Source organism: Bubalus kerabau, chromosome 7 (genome assembly GCF_029407905.1).
Source record: "Bubalus kerabau isolate K-KA32 ecotype Philippines breed swamp buffalo chromosome 7, PCC_UOA_SB_1v2, whole genome shotgun sequence".
Taxonomy (NCBI): Eukaryota; Metazoa; Chordata; class Mammalia; order Artiodactyla; family Bovidae; genus Bubalus; species Bubalus kerabau.
Genome location: NC_073630.1, coordinates 108,940,047 through 108,966,107, shown reverse-complemented (window position 1 = coordinate 108,966,107; position 26,061 = coordinate 108,940,047). Strand labels below are relative to the sequence as shown.

Sequence of the window (26,061 nt, the reverse complement as noted above, 5' to 3'; positions counted from 1 at the left end):
TGGGTGTACTCATTTTTGTGTGAGCATGTGTTGGGAGCATTCCTAGGCGTGGAATTGCTGGACCGTCTGTTCATTCTACATTTAAATTCTGTATCATGCTGTTTCCATGGTGGCTGCACCATTCTACATTCCCATTGGCAGTGTAGGAGGGTTTCAATTTCTTCTCAACCTTGTCAACACTTGTTACTGTCTTTTGTAGTAGTAGTAGCTGTTATAGCCAGCCCCCCACCATCTCTGCGTCTCTCTCCGTAACCTCGCCTCTATCTCACCTTCACCTTCCCCGCGTGGCCCAATGTGCTACCGAGGGCTTCTAATAGTAGGGCTGACTGCCAGGACTGTAGTTTTTCCCAGGTGCCCCTGATGAACCTCTGTGTTTGCCTAAGTACCTGCAAAGTCTTCCAAGCTGCCCAGGTCACCCAGCAAATACGTTGGAAAGTATTCTTTCCCTTGTCTGTTCTTCAGTGTCCCCACGTGTAAAATGAGGTCTTAGCATCTCAAACTCTAGCACCTCCAAGAGCCAAGTAGGCGATGTAGCAGAGGTGTAAGGAGGATGGGGGCATGGTGTGGGGGACGGGCGTTATTCGTACCCAGCTGATTTCTGTCACGTAGGAATGCCTCTGTTCTTAGATCCCTCAATTTTCCAAAAGAAAGCAGGAAATCTGGATGTTTTGCAAAATTTCCTGGTTTTCCAATATTTCCAATGAAAGCATTTTTTAAGAGGGCACACAAGCAAAACATATCTGTGTATCTAGCCTAGCCCAGTCTGCAGAATTCCAGTTTACAAAGCTGGAAGCAATGATTCTGGAACCTGTGTGTACCTGGGAGTCACCTGGAGGGCTTGTTAAGCCAGAGTTTCTGAGCCAGCACGTCTGGGGGGTGGGGGAAACCCGAATATTTGCACGTGTAACCAGTTCCCAGGAGAGACCCATGCTGTTAGGCCCAGGACCCCACCTTGAGAATCACAGCTTTGGACTAACACTAAGTTCCATCCCAGGTCTGAAAGGCAGGTTCAGGATTCTACACCCCACAGTGCAGGGTCTCCCCTCGAGGGGAGGAAGTGCCACGTCGTGGATCAGACTATGGACAGGAGTTAGCAAGCTCCTGCGATGACCACCCAGCAAAGACAGCAGCACAGAGCAGGCACCTCCATTCTGTCAATCTTTTGTTGTTCAGTCGATCAGTCGTGTCCGACTCTTTGCGACCCCATGAACTGCAGCACGCCAGGCTTCCCTGTCCACCACCAACTCCCATTGTGGAAATTCATCCCCATGAAATGCTTTGAAAACTCTAAATCAGGGGTCCCCAACTTCCAGGCCAAGGACCAGTACCTCCTGTCAGATCAGCAGGGCGTTATATTAGAAATGAAATGTATAATAAATAGAAAACTCTTGAATCATCTCAAAACCATCCCCCTGCCCTGGTCCATGGAAAAAGTGTCTTCCACAAAACTAATCCCTGGTGCCAAAAAGGTCGGGGACTATTGTTCTAAAGGGCTTTTTAAAAAATGCGTATGGCGCTAGTGGTAAAGAAAGTGAAAAGTGAAAGTGAAGTTGCTCAGTCATGTCCAACTCTTTGTGACCCCGTGGACCGTAGCCCTCCAGGCTCCTCCGTCTACGGGATTCTCCAGGCAAGAATACTGGAGTGGGTTGCCATTTCCTTCTCCAGGGGATTTTCCCAACCCAGGGATCGAACCCAGTCTCCTGCATTGCAGGCAGACGCTTTAACCTCTGAGCCACCAACCTGCTCGCAAATGCAGGAGACATAAGAGACTAGGGTTTGATCCCTGGATCGGGAAGATTCCCTGGAGAAGGAAATGGCAACCTACTCCAGTATTCTTGCCTGGACAATCCCATGAACACAGGAGCCTGGCAAGATACAGTCTATAGAGTCCACAGAGTCGGACATGACTGAGCACACACTCCCACAGTCCTGTTTCTCTCTTTTTAAAAATTTATTCTAATAAATTTGGCATTTTAGATATTTTGCTCACAGCAAGTTGGATACAGGTAACGGGGTGAGTGGTAAGGAGGGTTACCAGCAGCCCCCTGACGGGACAGAGGCCACAGAGATGTCAATAATTAGCCCTACACAAGCCCAGGAACCTGGAGACACCCAGTGTGGGAAGGTTCCTGACTCTGTACTCCCGGTCCAGTTCGTGCAGAAAGCTGACCCCATTCTTTTAGAAGCAGTACGCTTCTTTTCAGCATCCTCTGTTTTGGAAGACAGGGTAACGTACTTTCCACATTAGAGTCACGGTGGTCCAAAATGAGCAAATTTTTAATCTTTGGGAAAACCCACCCCTATTCCCCAGCTGGACCAGAGAAACAGGGGAGCCTATAGAAAGGGTTATAAATTATGGATGTAAAAAAATAACATCATACCACAGCCAGAAGTCCTAGGTCAGCTCAGAGCCTGTGGATCGGCTCTGTGCTAATTTCACTGGGCTGCAACTACTCAAAGCACAGCCCAGCCTCAGGAAGGGACAGATTCTGGACAGAAAAGCCCCGTCAGGTCATAGCTGAGCTGCCTGCAATGCAGCTGAGCCTGGCACTGCGTAATCTCCAGCACACTCCGAGGATGCTGTGAATTTTAGACACTCTCCCAGAGACCCTGGCTCCACAGAGCGTGGAATGCGTTGCACTCAGCCATCTGTGGGCTTTTTAAAAATTCAATAATTAATTCCAGCATACGGTGGTCTTACTGCTATTAGGATTTGGTCTTTTTGTGGTTCTCTTCTTCGGTAAAGGGCTTTTCTAATCATTTACCAGCTAAATAATTTAATATGAGTTATTGCTACAGGCTGCAAACCTGGCACTTAGCTAGTGCTGGGTGATATGAAAATGCCTCTGAACGGAGCAGGGGAAGAGCTGAATGGAATTACGTGGCCCTGGTAATTTATTCCCCAGGTGGAGTGCAGTACCTTACTTGACCTCACCATGCCCTCAGTAATTTTGCTTCTGATTTATCCCCGGGGCATTCTTGTCATGGGGAGAGTGAACCCAGTTGGGGCAGGGGTGTCTCTGAAGCAGGAGGGGAATTACGTTCTAGTCCATTTTATGGAAGGGGAAACTGAGGCCCAGGCAGGTTGGTGGTTTGCCAAAGGCCATGTTGCTAGGATGACTGCTGGCCAATGAGGAAAGGGAGTGATGGCGCGCTACCTCTGGGCCACAGTTCAGGGTTTCAGATTTATGGGATTTGTCCTCCCCTATTTCAGGTCCTAAGTGGAAACTGAAGGCGGTTAGGGGAGAGCAGAGACAAGAGCATCTGGGCAGGGGCTGGGCTTGGAGCAGAGGGAGGGCTGCAGTTCTGTGGTGCTCAGTCGCTCCAGTCCTGTCCCATTCTTTGTGACCCCATGGACTGTAGCCCACCAGGCTCCCGTGTCCATGGGGTTCTCCAGGCAAGAATACTGGAGTGGGTTGCCATTTCCTTCCTCCTGGAGGAGGAAATGGTGGTTTTGGTGGAGAGTCTACATCTTCACTAGGTTCTTCTGAGCTTTGTCTTTTTTTTTTTTTTAAGCTTAGCTTCTCCTTATTTTATTAAATTATTATTATTTTTAAAAATTTTACAGCTATACTGCAAGGTATGTGGGATCTTAATTCCCAGACCAGGGGTGGAACCCATACCCCCTGCAGTGCAAGGGCAGAGCTTTAACCACTGGACCACCAGGGAAGTTCCCTGAGCTTGTCTTAATGACCATATCTCGTCTCGGACCCAGTGGTTTTGCCTGAGAGGTGGAATAAAAGAACTGCACACAGTGTTTTGCAGGGATTGATAGCATTCACTGCCCTGTTGGCTCTGGTTGATACAGTCTTTCTACCTGTTGTTACAGTTCTTTTATCTGTAAAACGGGTATACTTCGAGACTTAACAACAAAGACTGCCCCCACCACTTTGGTACTGATGCTTTCAAATGGTAGTGCTGGAGAAGACTCTTGTGAATCCCTTAGACAGCAAGGAGATCTAACCAGTCAATTCAAAAGGAAGTCAACCCTGAATACCCAATGGAAGGACTGATGCTGAAGCTGAAGCTCCAATACTTTGGCCTCCTGATGCAAAGAGCTGACTTATTGGAAAAGACCCTGATGACTGGGAAAGACTGAAGGCAGGAGGAGAAGGGGCGACAGAGGATGAGATGGTTGGATGGCATCACTGACTCAATGGACATGAGTTTGAGCAAACTTCTGGAGATGGTGAAGGACAGGGGAGCTTGGAGTGCTGCAGTCCATGGGGTCGCAAAGAATCAGACATGATTGAGCGACTGAACACACAAGAACTTTGGAATTTTTGAGTAGTGAGAAAGAAAAGGATAATGGCATACAGTTCTTCACCCAAGAGGTGGTCAGGGCAGGACATGGGGGTCTTTCTGGAGGCTCCAGGAAGGGTCTAGGCAGGAGCAAAAACTTTCTCCATTGCCAATTGTATCATGAGTCAAGACGACCAGAGGTAGCAGGTGGCCCGCTAAATGGGATTGTTTGAAGAGGGCTTGTCTGCAAAGGTGTGGCCGTGGTCTGGGGCCCAGAAGGTGTGGTCCAGTAACCTGAGCTGAGGTTGGGGAGCAGGAAGGCAGGGCAGGGGGTGGGGCTTCTCCTGAGTGACCTTCTTTTAGGGACAGGGACAGAGGATCCCATTGGTCAGAGGGCATGAGGATGTCTGCAGGATTAGAGAGAGGAGGGGACAGTGGGAACGGGTCTGGAGGAAAAAGGGAAGGGGGAGGGGTGCCCAGCACATCCCTGGGGGTGCCCCCCGCGCAGTGGGTGTGCCTGGGAGGTGAAGGAAAGGGATGGGGGAGGGAGTCCGCCTGGTCTGTGAGTTCACTGCCAGGGCTCCCAGGGAGGATGAGCTGCCGAAAGCCCCAGGGACAGGTTCTAGGTCTCTGAGACGCTGGTGACAGTGTATGCGACTCCCCCTGGGCCTCAGCTTCCCTGGATGAAAAATGTAAACCCAGGGTGTGGAGCTAGAGGATGATTCAACTTCTGAAAAGCCCTTGATCCTAAGTTACATCGTCACTTGATCCGCATTTCCTCCCCAGTCAGGACTGTGTTCTGAACTTGCTCCCCTCCAAAAACCACATTGGATGTTCTTCTTAGAATGCGCTGCTCCCCACCCCCTAGCCCCTTATGTGTTGGGGGTAAACATGGGCGGGGTGGTGGGGACGGGGGTTGCAGAGGGGGGAGGATGGTGCATAGGGTGATGTGGAGGTGCTGCTGCTGCTCCTTCCCCCTCCCTCCCTGCAAAAAAGGAAAACCCTGGGGTGGGGGATGGAGGGCTCAGTGCATATTGTTTTAAGTCCCCTCTGCTGGACAGTGACAGGCCTTGTCCTCAGTATCTTTCTACTCTACTGTCCTTGATTTCAGGGTTGGACAGGTTTGAACATTTGAAAGCAGCCTGGGTTGTGCAAACCATAGGAATTTGGAGCTACAAGCATTTCTTGGAGACAATTGAGTGAGTGAAAGTTGCTCAGTCATGTATGACTCTTTGCGACCCCATAGACTATACAGTCCATGGAATTGTCCAGGCCAGAATACTGGAGTGGGTAGCCTTTCCCGTCTCCAGGGGATCCTCCCATCGCAGGGATCAAACCCAGGTCTCCCACATTGCAGGTGGATTCTTTACCAGCCTAGCCACCAGGGAAGCTCAACTGGAGGCTCAACCAGGGAAGGCTACTGGAGTGGGTAGCCTATCCCTTCTCCAGAGGATTTTCCCAACCCAAGAATCAAACTGGGGTCTCCTGCATTGTAAGCGGATTCTTTACCAACTGAGCTATCAGGGAAGCCCTAAAAACAAAAAAAATCAACTTCTGCTGACTTTATGTCTATCAGTCACCCAAAATTGCAATTCTTTGATGGAAAATGCAAACATTTGCAGGACTCAAGTAGGAAGCATTTTAAAAATCGTATTCTCAGGACTTCCTTGGTGGTCCAGTGGTTAACACTCCATGCTTCCACTGCAGGGGGCATGGGTTCAATCCTTGGTTGGGGAATTAAGTTCCCTCATGCCACAAGATGTGGCCAAAAAATTAAAAAAAAATTTTAATTTAAAAAAATGCAGAATTAAAACAAAAAACAAAAAACTTCTTTTCTTATATCCCAAATCAGGATGAAAAAAAGAAACCTCTGTGATCACTCCCATCATTTTAGATGAGGACACTGAGAATGGAGAAAATCACTCCCCAAAGCGCTGTGTCTTTCTTGCTCACAGCCCCCCATCCCTGCAGCCCTGCCAAGGTCAAGGACCTCAGAGCCAAAGTGAAGTGGATCTAAGAAACATTTGGGGAAGATCAGGAATTGTAGAGTGGTTCACTAAGGCTATACAGGCAACAACAACCAAACAACCCCCCAACTTTCCCTGGAGACCTCTAAAACCCCAAATACCATCAGTTCAGTTCATTTCAGTTGCTCAGTCGTGTCCGACTCTTTGCGACCCCATGAATCGCAGCACTCCAGGCCTCCCTGTCCATCACCAAATCCTGGAGTTCAGTCAAACTCACGTCCATCGAGTCAGTGATGCCATCCAGCCATCTCATCCTCTGTTGTCCTCTTCTCCTCCTGCCCCCAATCCCTCCCAGCATCAGAGTCTTTTCCAATGGGTCAACTCTTCGCATGAGGAATACCATAGTTCTGTTTAAAATGTAACAGGTAACCTAATGACTTGGAGCCCCTTTAATCCTGTTTATTTAGTTCCTACAAGTACAGAGAAAGGAACAAAAGTATCGCTTATTCATTTCTCAACCATTCATAGAGTCCCTAGTGTGTGCCAAGGGCTGGGGACTACAAAGGTGAATGAAACACTAAAATCATAAAAATGACCATATTTATGATTTTGTCTACACAGCATATATTTTAAAACAAGGTCTGGCATTTTCCAGAAATGAGCATTGGTAGCAGGGTTAACCCTAGGAAGCAGAATGTCTCAATGATGCTCCAGGCCAGCCTGCTTTCAGCTTGAATTAGACCTTGAATTTTCTCAAGACACACTTGAGCTTGCCTTTACAAACCTGACATTAGGATGTCTGGATCTACTGTGAATGTAAGATGAGTGGGTGCCTATTTCATTTAACATCTGACTCCTGTGCAGTTGCTGTGCGCCAGGCCTTGTTCTAGGCACAGGGGATGGAGAAATGAGAAACTGAGTCCTTTTGCAGGATTTGCTCCTATGCTGGGGACCAGGCTGGTATGGGAAGCCAGCCCAGTGAGCTGTGTGGCCCAGAGCTCTGTGGCCTGGGACTAGGCATTTACTTCCCTGAGCTGCAAAGAGGCTCATCAGGACCCTGGAAGAGTCTTCTTAGTTATTCTGAGCCCTCATCCTACACCCATGACAAGCCTCTACCACCTCTGCCTGGCTCCAGCACACGCTACCAACAACAGAGACCACCTAATGAGAGGTCAACGCTGTAATAAGAGTCGAAGCAGGCACTGTGGGCTTTAAAAATAATGGCTCATTTGATCCTCACTAGACAGTGATGGAGGGACTATTATTATCCTCCCCGTGTATACTGGGGAAACTGAAGCACACAGAAGTTAAGCAACTTGTTCAAAGTCACACAGCTAGAAATGGAAGAGACCGGACTGGAAATCAGATTGGGTCAGCCTGCCTCCTGCTGTGGCAGTCTGGGCTCCAACAAAGTGGGACAAAAGAAGTTGCTGAGAGGCTAGAACCTGGGAACAGGGTCTTGAGTGTTGGGGAGCAGCAGCTGGCTGCCCTGCCCCGTGGAAGGTGGGTGGGGTGGCAGTTACTTCAGCCACCTGCACAGTGATGGGTCTGTCCCCAGAAGGGAACGTAACCCTAGAAACGTCCCTGAAAGTGTCATCTGGAAAAACCAAATCTTTGTCAAATATCCTGTGAGGCACCAGGAATTACAGACTGCTGGTGTGAGGATGAAACTGGGGTCCCAGGGAAGAACACGGTGTATTCCACACAGATTTCATTCTGTGTGGACTGTAAAAATACCTTAAATCCGTTTGCCCTAAAACCACCAACACAGCGTCACTGATCCCCAGTTCTGTGACTGTGGCCTCTTCAACTGACTCTCTAGCCCAGACCCTGCCCCTCCCAGAAAGCATCTGCGACCCTGAGTTCCCCAGTTCCCTGCACCCCTAAAGGCTTGAAGCTTATGGTGGGCTCCATGGTGTTCTCCCCAAACACGTCCAAATCTAACTCTTGGAACCTGTGGATGTTACCGTATAGGACAAATGATGTGATTGAGGATTTTGCAAGAACATTAATTTGGATCATCCCAGTGGCCCCAAAATCCAATGACAAGTGCCCTAGAAGGAGACACACACAGGAGAGGAAGGGGCAGGCGACCATGGAGGCAGAGACTGGAGGGATGTGGCCACAGGTCAAGAAATGGGGGCCACCAGGGGCTGGCAGGGGCAGAAGAGATTTCCCCCCACAACTTCTGCAGGGATAGTGGCTGGCTGACACCTTGATGTTGGACCCTGGCGTCTAGAGCTGTGAGATCAAACATTTCTGCTGTTTTGAACCCCCCAGTTTGGGGTAATTTGTTACAGCAGCCCTGGGAACGGATGCCTGCACCTCCACCCCTACTTGTGAGGCCTTCCGCCTGCTCTGCCTTCCCTCCCACCCCCCTCCAGGATTTCAAATGTTGCCCACAGTCTCTTGCACCCTCCCCCTGGCATAGGACATGGTCGCTTACTCCCGTGGGCGCTCTGCTTTGTCCAAAGGCTGTTCATTTCATTTCCCTCATCTGTCAGCTGCTGACAGGCGGGCTGAGTGTCCTGTGCGCTGCCCATGTGTGTGCCCTTCACGGGGTCTGGTATGGCCTGCTAGTGCTAAGACGCTTCAGTTGTGTCCAACTCTTTGCGACCCCATGGACTGTAGCCTGCCAGGTTTCTCCACCCATGGGATTTTTTCAGGCAAGCACACTGGAGTGGGTTGCCATGCCCTCCTCCAGGGGGTCCTCCCCACCCAGGGATGGAACCTGCGTCTATTACGTCTGCAGCATTGGCAGGTTCTTTACGACTAGTACCACCTGGGAAGCCCTGGGCACCCAACAAAAAACCCACAGAACCAAACTGCAGAGACCCAATGACCCGCGCAGGGCCAAAATCCTTGACAAAACGAGAAAGCAAGCAAACGCACGGCAACTGTTCCCTGCTGTCTCTGGGACAACCATGAGTTCTTGTCTCTGTCCTTCACAGGTGACAGAGCCTTGAAGGGGCTTTCGTCACACGGGGTGCAGGAGGCCCACGCTGAAGCTCCCTGTGTGGGATTCTGACTGGTGTGTGTGTGTATGTGTGTGTGTTGGGGTCTGTAAAATGCTGGTACCTAAGATGGGGCAAAGCTTCCCTTGCTTAAGCCCACAAAGTTTCTCATGATCTGTAAGCTTAATCTGCACCTAAACCAGGACCTGAGCAGATTCTGGCCACTCTTCCTCACCTGCTGCAGGAGGTAACAAAGTGTCAGGAAGGAGGCTGCCCCGGTTCCACGGAAGAACCTGGACCACACACAGATGCCTTATCGCAGTACCAGTCCTGCGTTCAAAGGCCCTTTGCCAAAAGGATGCTAAGGTCACGCCCCCAAGGCCAGTGGCAGGGGCCAGCACCTGGGACACCTGCCCCCCCACCCCCGCCCCGCCCCAGGGTCTGCCCAGGGGTAGTGTGTGCCAAGAGCCTGGACCCTTTCAGGCTACACTGTGGTCAAAGGCCCACTTGGACCCTGGTGACGACTTGGAGCCATGTAAGAGGTACCTCACCTGCTGGTACCCTCCTGGTGATTCTGGAACCAAGGTGCCCATGGCCAGGTTCCTAGATTGAGCCGGTGGCTCAAGGCTTGGCAGGCAGTGGCTGCTCCTATTCTAGAGGTAGACTGGGGGCCAGGAGGTTTTGCGGGGCTGGTTTGCAGGCAGTTGATGGAAAACGCTGGGCTTCAGGGCACCAGTCAAGCAAAGCAGAAGCAGGCAAAGTGTGTTAAAGTAAGACTTTAGGGAACACCTACTCTGGGTCCTAGCAGGGCCCCAGCAGGACACAGGGGCCTGGGAAGAGCCCTTTTTTCCTTGAGCCCCCTTCCTCGGCTCCGGGTCTTGCTCCCACACCCCGGCAATTTCTCTCTGGGGAAGTCCTAAAGCCAGGGTTGGTTGCAGGCCAACCAACCTGTAAAATGGGGGCCCTAATCTGGGCAGCTGCGCCAGTGGCCCCGCTGCGGAGAGGGTGGGCCAACGGATCGTGTTAGAAACCCCCTCTTTCTTTCCAGGACGATCCCTTTCTGTGCCCTGGAGGCCTGAGGCTGAGCTGCCTGAAGCGTCCCGAGCTTTCTCTTCGGATCGGGACCAGAGAAACCCTCCGACGCGGCACGCAGCGCGCTGTCTTTGCCTTGAATTTCCTTTCCTCTAGCAAACCAGGGCGTCCCCCCAAATCCGGGCCCTCCTCCCCGGCTCTGGAGAACGCCCCCAAAGCCTGCACCCCCAAAACACTCCCCCCGCCCCGCACTCCAGCCTCGATTCCCATCCGTGCCTCCTTCCACCAGGGACACGCCCTCTCCCGCACCCAGCCACGCACACTAACTGGACGCTCCCTTCTCTGCCGCCCTCTACCGCCTCCTGGAACCCGCCCCGTCGGACCCTTCCCCATTCTTCAGGACTCCCAGATCGACTGCAAGGTGGGGGTGGTGGGGGTAGCACCTTTTCCCCTACTTTTGGGGACTGCTCCATCCTTAGCATCGCCCCCCCGCCCTTCTCTGGCTTTCAATTGCCTCGAGCCCGGGCCGCCGCCCCGGGATTGCGCAGCCCGTACCTCTCTTGGCCGCCGGCCCCGCTCCCCATTCCCTGCTTCAGCCCTGTGGGCGCCCTCTTGCCGCTCGGAGCCTCCCATCCGGGGCGCGATCCCACCCCTCCCCTGTTCTCCCGCCCCCAGGTCCTGGCGATCGCGGGGTCCCCCGGGGAGCGCTCCCCGCTGCGCCCGGCTCGCGCTCCTTTGTGCGGCCGTTGCGCGCGCTGCGTCAAGGCTGCCGCCGCCACACGCACGCACTCACCGCGCTCAATTAACCCCCGGGAGCGGCAGGAAGGGAGGCGGCGAGCGGGAGGAGGGAGCCCAATCGCGCGGTGCCCCCGCCCCGGCCCCGCGCGGCGCCGCCTCCGCCATTGCTGCGAGCAGGAGCGGGCGACGCGGAGGCTCGGAGCGCGGCCGGAGCCCAGACCTGCCGGAGCCGGGCGTGGGGTGAGTGCCGGCCGGAGGGACCGCGGGGCGCCCGGGCTGGACACTGCCGCCCGGGAGCCGGGTCCAGGGCCGCGCATCACCCCTCGGTGGGAGGGTCGGGGGTGAGGGTCCCCGGGCAGGTCCCCGGCGCAGCCGCGCCAGGACCGGGGACGCGTCTAGACCTCACGGGCAGGGGCGGCGCCCCCTCTCCGGCGGCTGTGCGCCCCTGCACTCGGCGCTTTTGTCCAGCGGGTGGGAGTCCGTAAATACACCGCGCCCGCCCCTCACCCCTAGAGCCGCGACCGCTGCATCCTCACGACCCCTCCCCGGAGACCAGGCGGGGGGCCGGAGAGCTCGCCGACGCCCGGGACAGCGGGTGGGTCCGGCTCGCGGTGACTCCCGCCCGGCCCTCGCTCCGCAGGCTGGCAGCCTCGGGTCTCCCGGAACCATGGTGAAGTTGGGGAACAATTTCGCGGAGAAGGGCACCAAGCAGCCGCTGCTGGAGGATGGCTTCGACACCATCCCCCTGATGACGCCCCTCGATGTCAATCAGCTGCAGTTCCCGCCCCCGGATAAGGTGAGAGGCTCCCCCACCCCGGCACCCCGCACGGCCGGGTGCGCACCCCCAAATCTCGGGTGGCGGCCGAAACAAAAGGATCGCGCCGCGTGTGTGCTGGGGACGGGCTTGGGCGGGGTGGAGGACGCGCCTCGAGGGACCACGTACCCGCGAGGGATTCTGGAGCGGGCGGTCTGCGCCCCCCATCACCCCACCCTCCGCGCCCCGCCTTGGATGACAGCTTCGTGCTGACCCAGGAACTGCGCGGGAAAGATCCTTTCTTAATTTTCGTGGGACCCTGATCCGAGAGAGGTCCCTGACCCCTCCGCCGCCAGCCCAGCTCTGCGCCTGCCTGCCACGGGGTACCAGGGGCTCTGCTTTGGGGGTGAGCCCAGGAGCGGCTCGGCTGCCCCTCGCGCCTTCCGGGGTGGTGCAATTTCCGTTTTGCCCCTTTGCGGTGGGGAGACCCCTCTCCTTGGCCAGATGGACCCTCCCTGGGGGCCTCCTCCTCTCCCCCCGCCCAAACACACCGGTGGTAGCTGCGGCAGAATGCGTGCTCTTTCGCCGCCACCTTCCTCTCTTTGTTCCTTTTGTGAAAATCTCCAAATAAGCTGAACAATCGCGCTCCTCAGTGTTAGTGTAACTGGGGAGAGCCATTCACCATCCTCTCCTGGAAGTGGGATTTTTGTGTGTGTGCTGAATTTAAAGAATCCCCTCTTTTCTTAAATACAGCTTGCAATCGAGTGCTTTCTGTCCGTTAAGAGCAGTCTTTTCAAGAGTTAACGCTTAGAAAACGTTTAAAAGCCTAGACAACTGTATCGTGAAACGGAGACCTAAAATTGAGCACTCGCATCCTTTCTGCCCGCCTTGCTGCTCTTTAGAAGTCACCCCAGCCACCAGGAAGTGCTCTCTCTTCCCCGAAGTGTGCAGGCACTTCTTGTTTCATTGAACGCCTGGCAGGGCGGTTCTGACTCAGGACTTGGCCTTTATTCCAGCCTGTTGGCGATGATGGGTGACGGGGCAGGGGTGGGGAGGGGGGGAATATCCCTGCCATGGATCCATCCTCTCTGGAGGATTCCTTTATTCACATGGTGGACCCTTTGATAAGGCTTACTCAGCTCCTCCAGGTGATTCTGATCCTCCCAACTCTGTGTTTGGGTAAGTAGGCAGGGGGGCAGAGGCTGGAGGGAGGCTGAAACAAGTGTTTCATTTCAAGGAAAAGGATCAGCTGATCTCGCCTGTGCGCCTGGGGCATGTGGGACCACTCTGGGGCATTGATGGTCCAAAAGAGGCTTTGAGGGAAGGGCAGGGCTGCCTGAGACCTTGGCTCCCACCTCCCTTTTGCCGTGTAGGTTTCAGACTTGCCGGGTTAGCACAGCCTGGCACCACCATCCCCACCTTCCCCTCCTGCCTCAGCCCAGGAGCCATGGCAGCCTGTGCCAGGAACACTGCGTACCCGGGCAGCACCGGCGTCAGGTCCTTCCCTCCACTCGGCCTCCTCTTGCGTCCTAAGTCTGTTCCATTTTGGAAACATCTGGCACACGGTTGGCTTATAGCAGGGAGTAGGTTTCAGGCAGGTATGAAGTCTTGACCAACCAATTGGGCCGTCCAGAAGCAGTCGTGTTGTTGAGTCACTCAGTTGTGTCTGACTCTTTGTGACCCCTTGGACTGCAGCATGCCAGGCTTCCCTGTCCTTCACTATCTCCCGGAGTTTGCTCAAACTCATGTCCATCGAGTCAGGGATGCCATCCAACCATCTCATCCTCTGCCACCCCTTTCCCCTCGTGCCCTCAATCTTTCCTAACATCAGGGTCTTTTCCAATGAGTCGGCTTTTTGCATCAGGTGGCCAAAGTATTGGAGTAACCTAGGCTGCTCTGAAAGGTGATGAATCTCCCATCCCTGTGATGCTCCCAGTTCGGGATTCTAGCAGGAAGTGATGGTTGGGCCAGAAGATTTCTAAGGTCACAGATGAAGAAACCAAGTCTCCGGGAGTTTACAGGACATGCCCAAGGTCACTCTGGCCACCACCCTCCAGGATGTGAGGCTCCAGCAAGACCTCTTGCTCTGCCCTCTTGGAGCCAGACTGCTCCAGGATGTCTCTTAACCCAAGCAGTGGTACCGTGTTGCTCCCAGCCCAGGTTCAGGGAGGTGATGTCACCTGTCCCAGAGGACACGTGTCTGGGGGCAGATAGTGCAGATAGGGTTGTCAATGGGCTGTGTGCTGCGTGCCGAGGTTCTGGAGGTGCGACAGTGCGGGTAGTCACAGAGCTGGCAGCCGCGTCAGGGCCAGTCTCTGCTGACGTGTGTTGAATGCTTATTATGCACCAAGCCCTTGTCTGCGTGGTTTACAGCTTTCACTTCCTTTCGTGCTGCTGACATTAGACAGTAACCACCAGCCCCATTTTACAGATGTGGAAATGGAGGCACAGAGAGTAAGGAACTTGCCTGAGGTCAGCCTTGCAGTGACAGAGGCAGACTGAATCTGGGCAGATGGGCTACTGAGCAGGTTCCCACCAGGCTGAGGGTCCCAGGGATTCCCTCCTCCTCGCAGTAGCCCAACCAGATGGGCCTTGTTCCCATTTCACAGGCCAGGACACTGAGGTTCGAAGTGGCCAAGGGTGTGCTTAGCGTCACACAGCTAGTCAGGTACAGTTGGGGTTCGAGGATGGCAGGGTTAAGCCCTACTGCTGCCCTAGAGACGGTGCCCCTGGACTGGGCACACAGGCTGTCAGGCTGGGCAGAGGAGAGCTGCATGCAACCGGAGGGAGGGAAGAGGGGGCCAAGGGTGTGCTTACAAGCGATGTGGCCCTTGGATCGGTTTTTCAGTGTAACGAGGCGTGAGCCAATTTCTCCCTGAGGCTGGGTCCACCGTCACAGCTCAGTGTGGGATCCCTGCAATCTCCTGAGTCCTTGTTCTGCCCTGGATCCCAGCATCATGCAAGGTGATATGTCCCACCCAGTGAAGGGCGCTGCCACCTGGGTGAGGAAGCGGGTTGCCGGCGGGGGGCTGGTCCTCTCCAGTCCAACAGCTACTTCCTGGCTCCTGCTTTGGGGTGGGGGTGGGCGTTTGGGGATTAGAGACGTGTAGCCCCTGGGTACCTCAGCACCTCGTCAAGTGGGGACCGAAAAGGAAACAATCCCAGAAACAGGGTATGAGGAGGGCAGTAAATGATGCAGAGATGCTAAGGGTGGAGGCTGCAAGGTTGGGTTAGGGTTCATCTGAAGCTGGTGGGGATGATGGGAACAGGTTTGCCCTGGAGCAAAGGCAGAGCAGGTTTCCTGGTTGGAAAAACATCTGCTTCACAGTGGAGAGTGGAAGGGTAACAAGCAAGGAGACCATTTAAGTGGTAAAGAACCTGCTGGCCAATGCAGGAAGGGTAAGAGACATGAGTTCGATCCCTGGGTTGGGAAGATCCCCTGGAGTAGGAAGTGGTCAACACACTCCAGTAATCTTGCCTGGAGAATCCCATGGACAGAGGAGCCTGGCGGGCTACAGTCCATGGGGTCGCAAAGAGTCAAACACAGCTGAAGCGACTGAGCACGCAGAGACAGGGAAGAGAGGAGGATGGTGGGGGTGAGACAGAGAGACTCCCCAAAAGTGATTTGCTTGAAGCCTGGTTTCCTGTTCCTTCCTAATCCTGGAGGGAAATAGTGCACTTGAATCTTCTCATTTTACCCCTGGCAGCATATAAAAAATAAATGTATCCTTCCTTCCCACTACCCAGACCATGAAGCTCTGGGCAGTGATCAGTTAGTTCAGTCTCTCAGTCGTGTCTGACTCTTTGCAACCCCATGGACTGCAGCACGCCAGGCTTCCCTGTCCATCACCAACTCCCGGAGCTTGCTCAAACCCATGCCCATCGAGTCGGTGATACCATCCAACCATCTCATCTCATCGTCCCCTTCCTCTCCTGCCTTCAGTTTTTCCCAGCATCAGGGTCTTTCCCAATGAGTCAGTTCTTCTCATCAGGTGGCCAAAGTATTGGAGATTCAGCTTCAGCATCAGTCCTTCCAATGAATATTCAGAACTGATTTCCTTTAGGATGGACTGGTTGGATCTCCTTGCAGTCCAAGAGATTCTCAAGAGTCTTCTCCAGCACCACAGTGAAGGGAGTTCACTGTGAAGGGAGCACCAGATAAGGAGGTGGGAGCCCCAGGTTCTGGGGGAGCACTGCATCAGGAGTCTGGGGCCCTGCTGACCCCTAATAGGCCTGCTGCCTATTAGCTCCATGGCCTTGGCTTCGGAGCTTAACTTCTCTGCCTCTCTGTTGTCATATTTCCCTCCTGGTGCTGCTCTCAGGATTACCAATGGGTCATTTCTCTGCTAGTCTTGGCACAGAGGAGAGTTGTAATAAGTGGTGACTGTACTCATTCTTTTTGTGAAATACTTCCTGGCCAAATGGTGACTTTGAACACTAGAGTCCCCCCCACAACCTGTCCTCTTTGGACAGGTGTGTCGGAATGCATGTGGCCATACTCCTAACTGTTTGCTTCTGTTTCCTGAACAAGGTGGTTGTGAAAACTAAGACTGAATATGAACCTGACCGCAAGAAAGGCAAAGTGCGTCCTCCCAAGATAGCGGAGTTCACGGTCAGCATCACCGAGGGCGTCACCGAGAGGTTCAAGGTGAGTGGCCCTGGAGATAGGTGAGATGCTGCTTTTGCCCCAGGACAGGTCCACTGGGCTCCAGAGATGACCTGTGGAATGATGGGAACAGAATGAGATGCTAATATGGGCTGACCCCAGATATGCAAAATTGACCTTGTGGTTTTTAAAATTTCTCTTTCTTTTCTTTATTTTCAGAAAATGATCAGTATTACCAAGTTTTAATAATAGGGACAACCCACTCCTCTACTTTCTTTTAGACACAGGTATATATGGCTTCCTGGGTAGCTCAAACAGTAAAGAATCTGCCTGCAATGCGAGAGGCCTGGGTTTGACCCGTGAGTCTGTAAGATCCCCTGGAGAAGGGAGTGGCAACCCACTCCAGTATTTTTGCCTGGAGAATTCCATGGACAGAGAAGCCTGGCGGTCTACAGTCCATGGGGTCACAAAGAATTGGACACGACTGAGCAGCTAACACTTTATCAACAGTAAAATCTTTACCTTAAGTGCAGAAGAGGGGCAAACAATAACAAAAAGGCAACCATTGCCCTTAGTTGGTGCAAGACCCAGTCTGAGCCTTGGCATTGCAGGCTCATCTGAGCATCCCTCTCCAGGTGGTCAGTACTCTCCATGTAACCTGTTTTGCAGATGGGGAAGTTGAGGCACAGGGCGGTCACAGCTGTCCCTCGAAGGGCCAGGAGTCAGAGGTTGTCCACTCTGGAGCCCTTGTGTTCACACTTCATCTATCACCACCCTTGACAGGATGCGGAGCTGTGGGGCCTGGCCGGCTCTGTACACAGGTTGCCGGAAGTGCTCACTTTGGGGAAAGAAACTTTGCTCCAGATCATTCTTGAGGGAGAGACAGCTACTGAAAGGGTCAGGGTTCCAGCCAAGCCTGGGGACAAAGCCTTCTCCACTGAGTCTGTGTGGCCTCTGAGGGTGGAAGCAGCTGTGATGGTTGAGGAACAAGTTAGGATATTGATACTCTGGAAACTTTGTTTCTTTGGTAGATGAAAGATGGTAAAATGGAGGCTCTCACCTAGATTCAAAGGAATGATTTAGGAGACATAAGACATAAGTCACCCAGGCCCTGAAGGGTGGCCTTGACTGGCCACCCTGGTTGTCACGCATGTGGATGTGTGAGCAGTGTCTTTATGCTGGGTGCATAGACACCTGCCCACCCCCATGCGCTACAGTTTCCAAAGCTCCTTTGCATATTGCATCCTGTTCTTTCTCTGGGTCAACCCTGTGAACTGGTTAAGAGATGAAAGTCAACCGAAAGGAGTGAGTGGCTTTGTGGGGTGATTGGGTATGCCAGGACACAATCTGGCTTTAAATCCTTCTTCCCCTCCCTTGGTGCTGCCTTCCTGGGCTGGAGGAAGACCATCCAGGGGCTTGCCTGAAAACCAAACAACAGGTCCCATCAGAGTCGCTGTGTCTTTTGTGTCTGTAGGGGTGTTTACTGGTGTCAGCTCATCTAATCCTCCTATCAACCTTCCTGGAGAAGCAAGTACTGTTGTGCAACTCATTTTACAGATGGAGAAGTTGAGGCACAGACAGGCCTGCATCTGTGGTTTCTGCTGGTGTCCAGGAGGGTGTACAGGTGGAGATGCTCTTCTGGCGGTTCCTGGCTTGGTGGCTTATCTGTGTTGCGAGGTTCATGGGGGACCAGGTCAGACTGACCTAAGGTCACCATCTGTCTCCTGCTCTGGCCAGCTGCTTGGCGTGTACCTCTTCTGGGGCCACTTCGGGCCACTCCCGTCCTGTCCACACCTGGGGCTCAGCCCCTGGCTGAGGCAGAGGTGACCTCATTTTCAAGGTCATGATAACCATCACCATCTGGATCTCTGAGCATGGCTGGGTTTGTTATCCCTGCTTTGAACCCTGCCTCTTCTGGCCCTGGCATTTTGTGTCCCTACAAGGCAGTACACTTTGTGGCCCTTGAATGGCCATCCCTTCATCTGTGAGTTGCCTGTAGGCTCTGACCCCACCTCTGGGGTCCTTTGCTTGTGCTTTTTGCTCACCTGATGCAGGTCCCCAGGTCCCTTATTTAAGACGTGGATGACGCACCAGAGCCTCCAGGGCTCTCAGCCACAGCTGGGCCTTTGTGTGGTTACCATGTTCCAGTTGCCAAGAACCTGGGCCCAGAAGATCGGTGCTATCCCAGGGGGTGGGCTGTGGTGGCAGAGGTCCTGCCTTCTCTGCTCCCACCTCCCAGGGATGTCTAAGAGGTGTTGTCCACAGTTGGCGCTCAGTGGATTTTTTTGCACTGCAGTGGCCTGTTTCCCCAGTTCTATGTATAAACCAGGCATGTCTGTACACTTTTTTTGTGTGGCCTCCCTGTGATTCAGGGCCATCCTGAAGGGAGTATTATAGCCCCTCTTGCAGCTGAGGCCCTTGAGTCCCAGGAGGTCACCCGGAGGGGCTGGGGTCCTCCACACGACTCTCTGCCTCTGAGTCCAATGCCCTTCCATCACCCCTCCTGCCACGCACAGCGCTCCGTGGGCCCTGCTTCCAATTTCTAGGCCCGGTTCCCCTTCTGTCACCTTCCAGTACCAGCTCAGATATCACCTCTGCCGAGAAGCCTCCCAGGATTAACCTCACCCTCCTGGTGCTTCCACTGCCCTTTTTAACAAGGCAATGACAGCCTCTCACAGTAATGGAGTGCTCCCAGGAGCCAGACTCTGGGTCAGGCTCGTTATGTTTATGATCTCGTTTTATACTCAGAAACCTCAGGGGGCAGGCACTGTTATTATCTGCGTTTTGCAGTTGAGGGGGAATTGAGGTAGAAATCTTGAACCTGAGCAGCCTGCCCTTGGCTATAACACCTGAGGTCCAGGTGGCTTCTCCTGCAGGACACATTTGCACAGGATGCTCTGAGCCCCAGGTGACCCATGTGCTGCTGGACTGACTTGCTTCTAAGAAGCCTTTTCCTTTGTTGATTCAAAACCCTTCCCAGTGCCTGCCGCCCTGTGGCCTCTGTCTGAACACCAGTCACCCTCCTTTCCAGCAGCCTTCGGATATGGGGGTGCCCATGTACCTCGAGTCCTCCCCATGTGAGCCTCGAATTTCAGCTTTTTATGTTGCGGTGCCCTTTCCCTGGCCCATGCTTCTCTTTGGGTGTGAGGCCTATGATCTCGTGCCCCAGTGAGTGGGGTGAGTCAGGCTAGTGGGATGACCCTGCTAATAAGCAAAGGCCCCTTGACCTGAGTTGGTGACCTGGGGGAGGCAGCCGGAGTTTAGTGCCCCCGAGCCGCCGTCAGGCAGAGTGAAGGTGAGGGGCTCTGGGTGCAGACAGAACTTCCGAGCCCCTCTGTGTCAGGCAGGAGGGGAGCTCCCCGATGCCTTCCGTCTGGTGCTGGACACACAGGGTGACAGCTCCGTAAGTCGGGGTGACAGACCAGGCTGCTGGCCCCGAGTGATGGAGACTTGGCGAAATTTCCAGGGACCCTGGCTTGTTGGGTACGTTTGATGGTAGCTCCCGAGGAAGCTCCTCTCTGGGCCGGGTGGGGGTGTGAGTCCTTATAGGCGGCCGGGTGGGGGTGTGAGTCCTTATAGGTGGTCATGCAGTCAGCAGGTGACACGCCCAGGGTCCCACAGTCCGTGTGAAGCCACCTGGCCAGTTTGACCCGGAGGCCTGTGGTCCCAACTCGCTCAGCTGAATGACCTGTATCCTGCACACTTCCTGCTTTTGTTCCCAAACAGAAAGCAGGTGTAGCTGGTTCCCTGCCTGCCTGCCTGCCGCGGGGGTCTGGGTGTGGAATGTAGCCTCCAGGTGTGGCCTGGGGCCACCTGTCTTGGAATCACCTGAGGTTTGATTGTAGCAGCGGGACCTTGGACCCTAGGGTATTGTAACAACCTCTCCAGATGATTCTTTTGGGTTCGTGACCTTTTGTGGGTGGGGCTGCGTTCTAGCACTCGGGCAGGGCAGGCTCAGAAAAGCGGGTGCCTTTTGAAGATGCTGAGGGTTTTAGCCCTTCTAGAATGTTCTCTTGGCCTTTTCCTGCCCACTTATGTTTCTCGCATCTCTGAATGCACGCAGACAGTGAGGCGTGCTTCTCTGGTGGGTGGTGTCAGCTGGCTGAGGGCGGGGGGCTCTCTTTTGGAAAACTAGGGTGCATGTGGGCAGCAGAGAGGAGGACCTGCACGCGCCCCCCCCTCAACCTTGAGGGTCAGTCACAGCTCTCCTGGGACAGAACATCTTCCTCGTCCTGCCGGTGACCAGGCAGCTTCCATATGGCTCCCCAGCCCAGCCATCTCTTCATTCTTTCCGGCCCCATGTGTGAAGGGCCAGAATGAAACCATGCCTTTCAGCTGTTGAAGCAACAAGTAAATAACATGGCCCCCTTTTGTCTGTAACTTGTGTAGTTCAGGAGCGGGAGGCCGCTGCTCTGAGCCTCATCTTTATATACCTTTGGATGGCATCCTCGAGACGAGATGTCTTTTTGGATGTTGCTTTATGATTATCACCCGGGGATTAATCTCTTGGCTACGAGGTTGCTAGGCTGGTTGCTAGGTAACCGCTGGCTGGGGAGAGGGTTTTCTGAGGCTCCTTCACATGGGATTGCTGGATGAGCCACCCAGCGGTGGCCCAAAGTCTAGGCTTCCGAAGAGGTTGGTGTCAACAAGGAAAGCGGTCGCTTAATTAATTGGAGGTGTGTTTGTGCCGAGAATAAACATGGGCCTGAGATGGTTCTCAAATGAACTAAACCTGAACACTGGTTTAATTGCGTGGTCCTGCTCACCCATGCAGAGCAGCATGTCATGGTGTTGTGTAGGATTCTGGAGGGCGGAGGGGCCATAATGAGGCAGATTAAAGGAAGATTTCTGCTTGCGACTGCTGTGATGGAGGGCTGTTGACACCTCTGACATCCACACGCATTCTCCTTGTAAGTTCAGGGTTCGGGTGAACAGGCTGCATCCCAGCCCCTGGCTGCCACATTGCCTTCAAGCCTTTAAGAGATTCCAAGGTCAGCCTCGTCCAGATGGTGTAGGGCTGGGAGAATGTCCTGGGAGGAGAGACTGGATTTGTTAGCATGGTCCCTGTGTGCTGCACTGGGGGGTCCCTTTGCCTTCTGCCCACAAATGAATCTGTGGGTAGGGACTTCCCTGGTGGTCCAGTGGTTAAGACTCTGCACTCCCAAATGCAGGGGGCAGTGATGGGGTGTTGTATGAGCAGTTAGATCTGTGGTTTGGGAAATAAGATCCTGCATGCCACACGGTGTGGCCAAAACAAGAGAACCAACCAAATGAATCTGTGGGTGGTTTGTATCTTTTCTCACATCCTTAATGACCTTGAGCTTCCTGTGCCGTCAGTCAGTCTGTTTTTCCACCCTCTCCAATAATCCCCTGGTGTGTTTCAGGATGCATTTGTTAAATATTTATGAACGGTGACACCGTTTCCTTGGCACTCACCGGTGGGGGCGGTCTTCACGAGTTGGCACTGGGGATCCTAGAAATACTTCAACAGCTTCAGCACCCTGTCACCTTCAGCAGAGCGTCAGGTGGGGTTCCCCTGCCCTGTTTTGTGGTTTCCTGGCCCAGCTGTACAGTGGGGGCTTCACGCAGAATCGAATAATTAAGTGGATTGAATCATCTGGGGGGTGTGTCTGTGTGTTCACTTCGTGTGGGTTACCTAGAATATTTAAGTGCTGTAAATGCTTGGAGATGTCAGGATTCATCTTATGTTTCCAAGATCTTTTTTTTTTTTTTAAACTGCATTACTCAGCAGAAAAGCACATTTCTCTACCCTCCCTCTCAGCCCCAAGGGTGGGAGGGCAGAGATAGCAGAGCAAGAATGACCCAGCTACCATCGACCCAGTGCTGCCTGCCTGCGCTCTTACTGTCTTGAAGGTTGATCTTCTGTCCTGGTTTTGAAGGTGGGGAATTAAGGTCAGAGAGGAACCCGGCCCAAGGTCAGCCAGCTAACTGAGGGGTAGCAGTAGGATTCAGACCCACGTCCACCGGACACGGAGCCTGCCAAGCTCTGTTTTCCATACTGGCAGCTACGTGGGGTTCATGGGATGACTCTGCCTTGCTACAGACGCCCTACTTCCCACCCCAGTTGAGCAGTGACCCCTGGGAGGGACCCCAGCAAGAGAGGAGACCCCAACCAGAAAGAGCAGGTGGGAACACAGCATATTCAAATGCCCTTCAAGCCCCTCGTCTGTGAAATAGGGTGAACTGCCAGTTCCCAGCTCATGGCGAACATTTAGAGAACTGGTACAGCGGCCAGGGCCTTGTAAGTTGCATGGCTGTGTAATTAATGGCCCAGAGTGGGATACTTTTGGGAGTGGCAGTGGGCCCTGTGCGTTTGGGATGCTGGGGCAGGAACCGTTGCCAGGACTGTCCCGAGCAGGTCTGGCATATGATCCTCTCCTTATGAATTCCTAATAAAGTTCACCCTGAGGCCCATAGCCTATTTGCTGTTCATTCTTGGCTGTTCTTTCCAGAACACACCCCTGGGACCCCTCTGGTCTCTGGGGGTAAGGCTGCTCTGGCTTGGGGTTCCCATCTGTCTCTCTAAGACCCCTGCCATAGTCTGGCCTCCTGTCTTTGCCTCACCTCCACCCCCTCCTTTTATTTGGAGCAAACTGTGTTGGAAGGACTGATGCTGAAGCTGAAATTCCAATACTTTGGCCACCTGATGCCAAGAACTGACTCATTGGAAAACACCCTGATGCTGGGAAAGATGGAAGACAGGAGAAGGGGACGACAGAGGATGAGATGGCTGGATGGCATCACCGACTTGGTGGACATGAGTTTGAGCAAGCTCCAGGAGTTGGTGATGGACAGGGAAGCCTGGCGTGCTGCAGTCCATGGGGTCGCGAAGGACAGGACTGAGCGACTGGACTGAACTGATACATAATATACAATTCACAGCCTTAAAGTCTTCCACTTAGTGATGTTGATTACATTCACAGTGCTGTGCAACCGTCACCACTGTCTCCTTTCAGAACATTTCAGTCACCTCCAGAGGAGGCCCCATACCCACTGGCAGTTACTCCCCGATTCCCTCTGCCCTTTGCTCTAAGCAGTCACTCATCTCTTTTCTGTCCCTGTGGATTTTCCTATTCTGGACACTTCATAGAAATGGAATCATAGACTATGTGGTCCACATTGCGTTTATCTCTTCATCTTATCAATGGGCATTTGTGGTGTTCCCTCCTTTTGGTTAAGTGTGAATAGTGCTGGAATGAACATTTGTGTACAAGTTTCTGTTTGAGCACCTGTTTTGCATTCTCTTGGGTTTGTACCCAGGAGTGGAATTGTTGGTTCATGTGTTGATTTTTTGTTTAACATACTGAGGAACTGCTGGTTTCCACAGTAGCGGCACCATTTTACATTTCCACCCACGGTGTGCGACGTTTTCATTTTATATCCTCACCAACAATCATTATTTACTTTTATTGTAGCCATTCTCGTAGGTGTGAGGGGGCATCTCGTTGTGGCTTTGGTTTACATTTCCTCATAATGGATAATGATGTTGAATATCTCTCCCTGTGCCTGTTCGCTATTTGTTTATTTTCTTCAGAGCAACGTCTGTTCAAGTCCTTTTCCATTTTTAATTGGGTTGTTTGTCTTTCTATTGCTGAGTTGTAAGAGTTTTTTATATATAGTCTGGATACTAGGTCCTTACCAGATGTATCAGTTGCAGATATTTTCAACCATTTTGTGGGTCATCTCATTGTTTTCTTGCTTGTGTTCTTTAATGCACAAAATTTTAAAATTTCGGTCAAGTACGGATTATGTTTGTTGATTGTGCTTTTGGTGTTCTATCTAAGACATCATTGCCAAATCCGGGGTCATAAAGATTTGCCTCTTATGTTTTCTTTTAAGAATTTTAAGGCTTTAGCTTTTATATTTGGGTTTTTATTCCATTTTGAATTAGTTTTTGTAAGTGGTGTGTGGTCAGGGTCCAACTTGATTCTTTCATGGGCAGATAGCTAGTTGTCCTGACGCCACTTATTGAAGAGACTCTTCTTGCCCCGTTAAATGGTCTTGGCACCCTGAGTGAAGAGGCAGTTGGCCATGAACACATGGTTACAGTTCTGGACTCCTCAACTCTATATCATTGCTTTATATAGCTATTCTTACGCTAGCCCCACACTGTTTTTGATTACTGTAGCTTTGTAGTATGTTTTGAAATTGGGAAGCCTGAGTCCTCCAACTTATTCTTCATTTTAAAGATTGTTTTGGCTATTCACAAACCCTTGCAATTTCCGTTTCTGTGGAAAAACTGTTGGGATTTTGATAGGGATTGTATTGCGTGTAGATCAGTCTGGGAAGGATTCCCATCTTAGCACTGTTGTCTTCCCATCCGTGGTGTCATTCCATTTACTTGGGTCTTACTTTAATTTCTTTCAGCAGTGTGTTATATAGTCTGCAGTGGACACATTCTTTCACTTGGTACAATCAGCTGCAGAAGTAGAAGTCACACTTGTGACTCACCAACACGAATCACAGGTGTTCCATGTATCACACTGCAAGTGACATTGAGATTTCGGGAAGTGTTTAGTCTCATCATTCCTTTGAAATCATAGTATTGTAAGAGCTTGTTGTTTGATGTATTAATAAGGAAGCATGTATATATTATATCACAAATCTACATTTTGGCAATATTTTCATATTAGTATTTCAATATCTTTGGTTTTCTTTCCTGTGTATCATGTCTTAGGCATTTTTAAGCATGAGTCTGAGGATTGATAGGCTTCATGTGACTGCCAGGGGCACAAATGTGATGGAAACCCTGCACCAGGCTGTTCCCTGACCCCTGCTGTTCCCACGTGCTGTCCCTTAAAGCCACAGCCCACATCAGGGGGTGAGGGCCACCATGGGGGGCATCTGGCAGAGAACCAGGGCGATGAGTGCAACCACGTACAGCAGCTGTAATTTCATCCCGTTATCTCCTGCTTTCGAGCTTTTATTGACAGCTGCACAAAAGTGATGTCAATTTAGGGAACATGTAGAATCTGCTCTAACACACACACACACACCATGCACACGTGTAAACTGATGGCAAACATCTGTCCTTCAGGCAGCTGGTGACACCTTCCGGAGCTGTGAGAAACGCTTATTTGGGGTATAATAGAGGGGCAGCCGCCTCCTGGAATCCTGCAGTACCCAGGATCCATCTGGGTTCCCTCCTCTTGGTATGACGGGCTGCCCAGGTGATAAGGAACCTGCCTGCCAACGCAGGAGACGTAAGAGATACGAGTTTCGATCCCTGGGTTGGGAAGATCCTCTGGAGGAGGGCACAGCCACCCACTCCAGTATTCTTGCCTGGAGAATCCCGTGGACAGAGGAGCCTGGTGGGGCTACAGTCCATAGGGTCGCAAAGAGTCGGATGCAGCTGAGCGGCTTAGCATGCACGCACTCTTGGTATGATGCGTGGCGCCCTTTATCACCCAGCCTGTGGCCCCTCTCCTGCACGACATGTGATGCTGTAGCCACACCAGCTGAACTTGCTGTTTGGGGTCTCTGGGCTTTGGCACAGCCTCTCTTTCCCTATGACAATAACCCTCTTTGCTGAGTTTTCCTTGGTCAGCTCCTTGTCCTTCAAGCCTAGACCCCTCTCCTGGACATCTCCCCCCATGAGTGTGTCTGCTCCTACCTTTCCCCTCCTGGTTCTCACCCTGAGCTGTAATGAGTTAACACCACTCTGCAGAGACCAGGGCTGACCCTACTGGCCAAGCTCACTCCAAGGTGGCCGCTGTCAGGTCTCCCAGGAACATCCGCCAGCCACTG

The 26,061-nt window shown here is 52.7% G+C and overlaps 1 protein-coding gene across 2 annotated transcripts in view; it reads left to right on the top strand.

Annotated features, from left to right (window-relative positions):
- The first annotated feature begins 11,020 nt into the window (after nt 1–11,020).
- The window catches only part of NSG1 (neuronal vesicle trafficking associated 1), a 32,485-nt gene continuing 17,444 nt past the window's right edge, over nt 11,021–26,061 (top strand). For both annotated transcript variants that reach the window (XM_055589090.1, XM_055589089.1), the window contains exons 1-3: nt 11,021–11,173; nt 11,574–11,729; nt 16,219–16,335. In XM_055589090.1, coding sequence (XP_055445065.1) covers nt 11,601–11,729; nt 16,219–16,335 — 246 coding nt within the window. In that variant the 5' untranslated portion in view covers nt 11,021–11,173; nt 11,574–11,600. The remainder of the gene's footprint in view (nt 11,174–11,573; nt 11,730–16,218; nt 16,336–26,061) is intronic.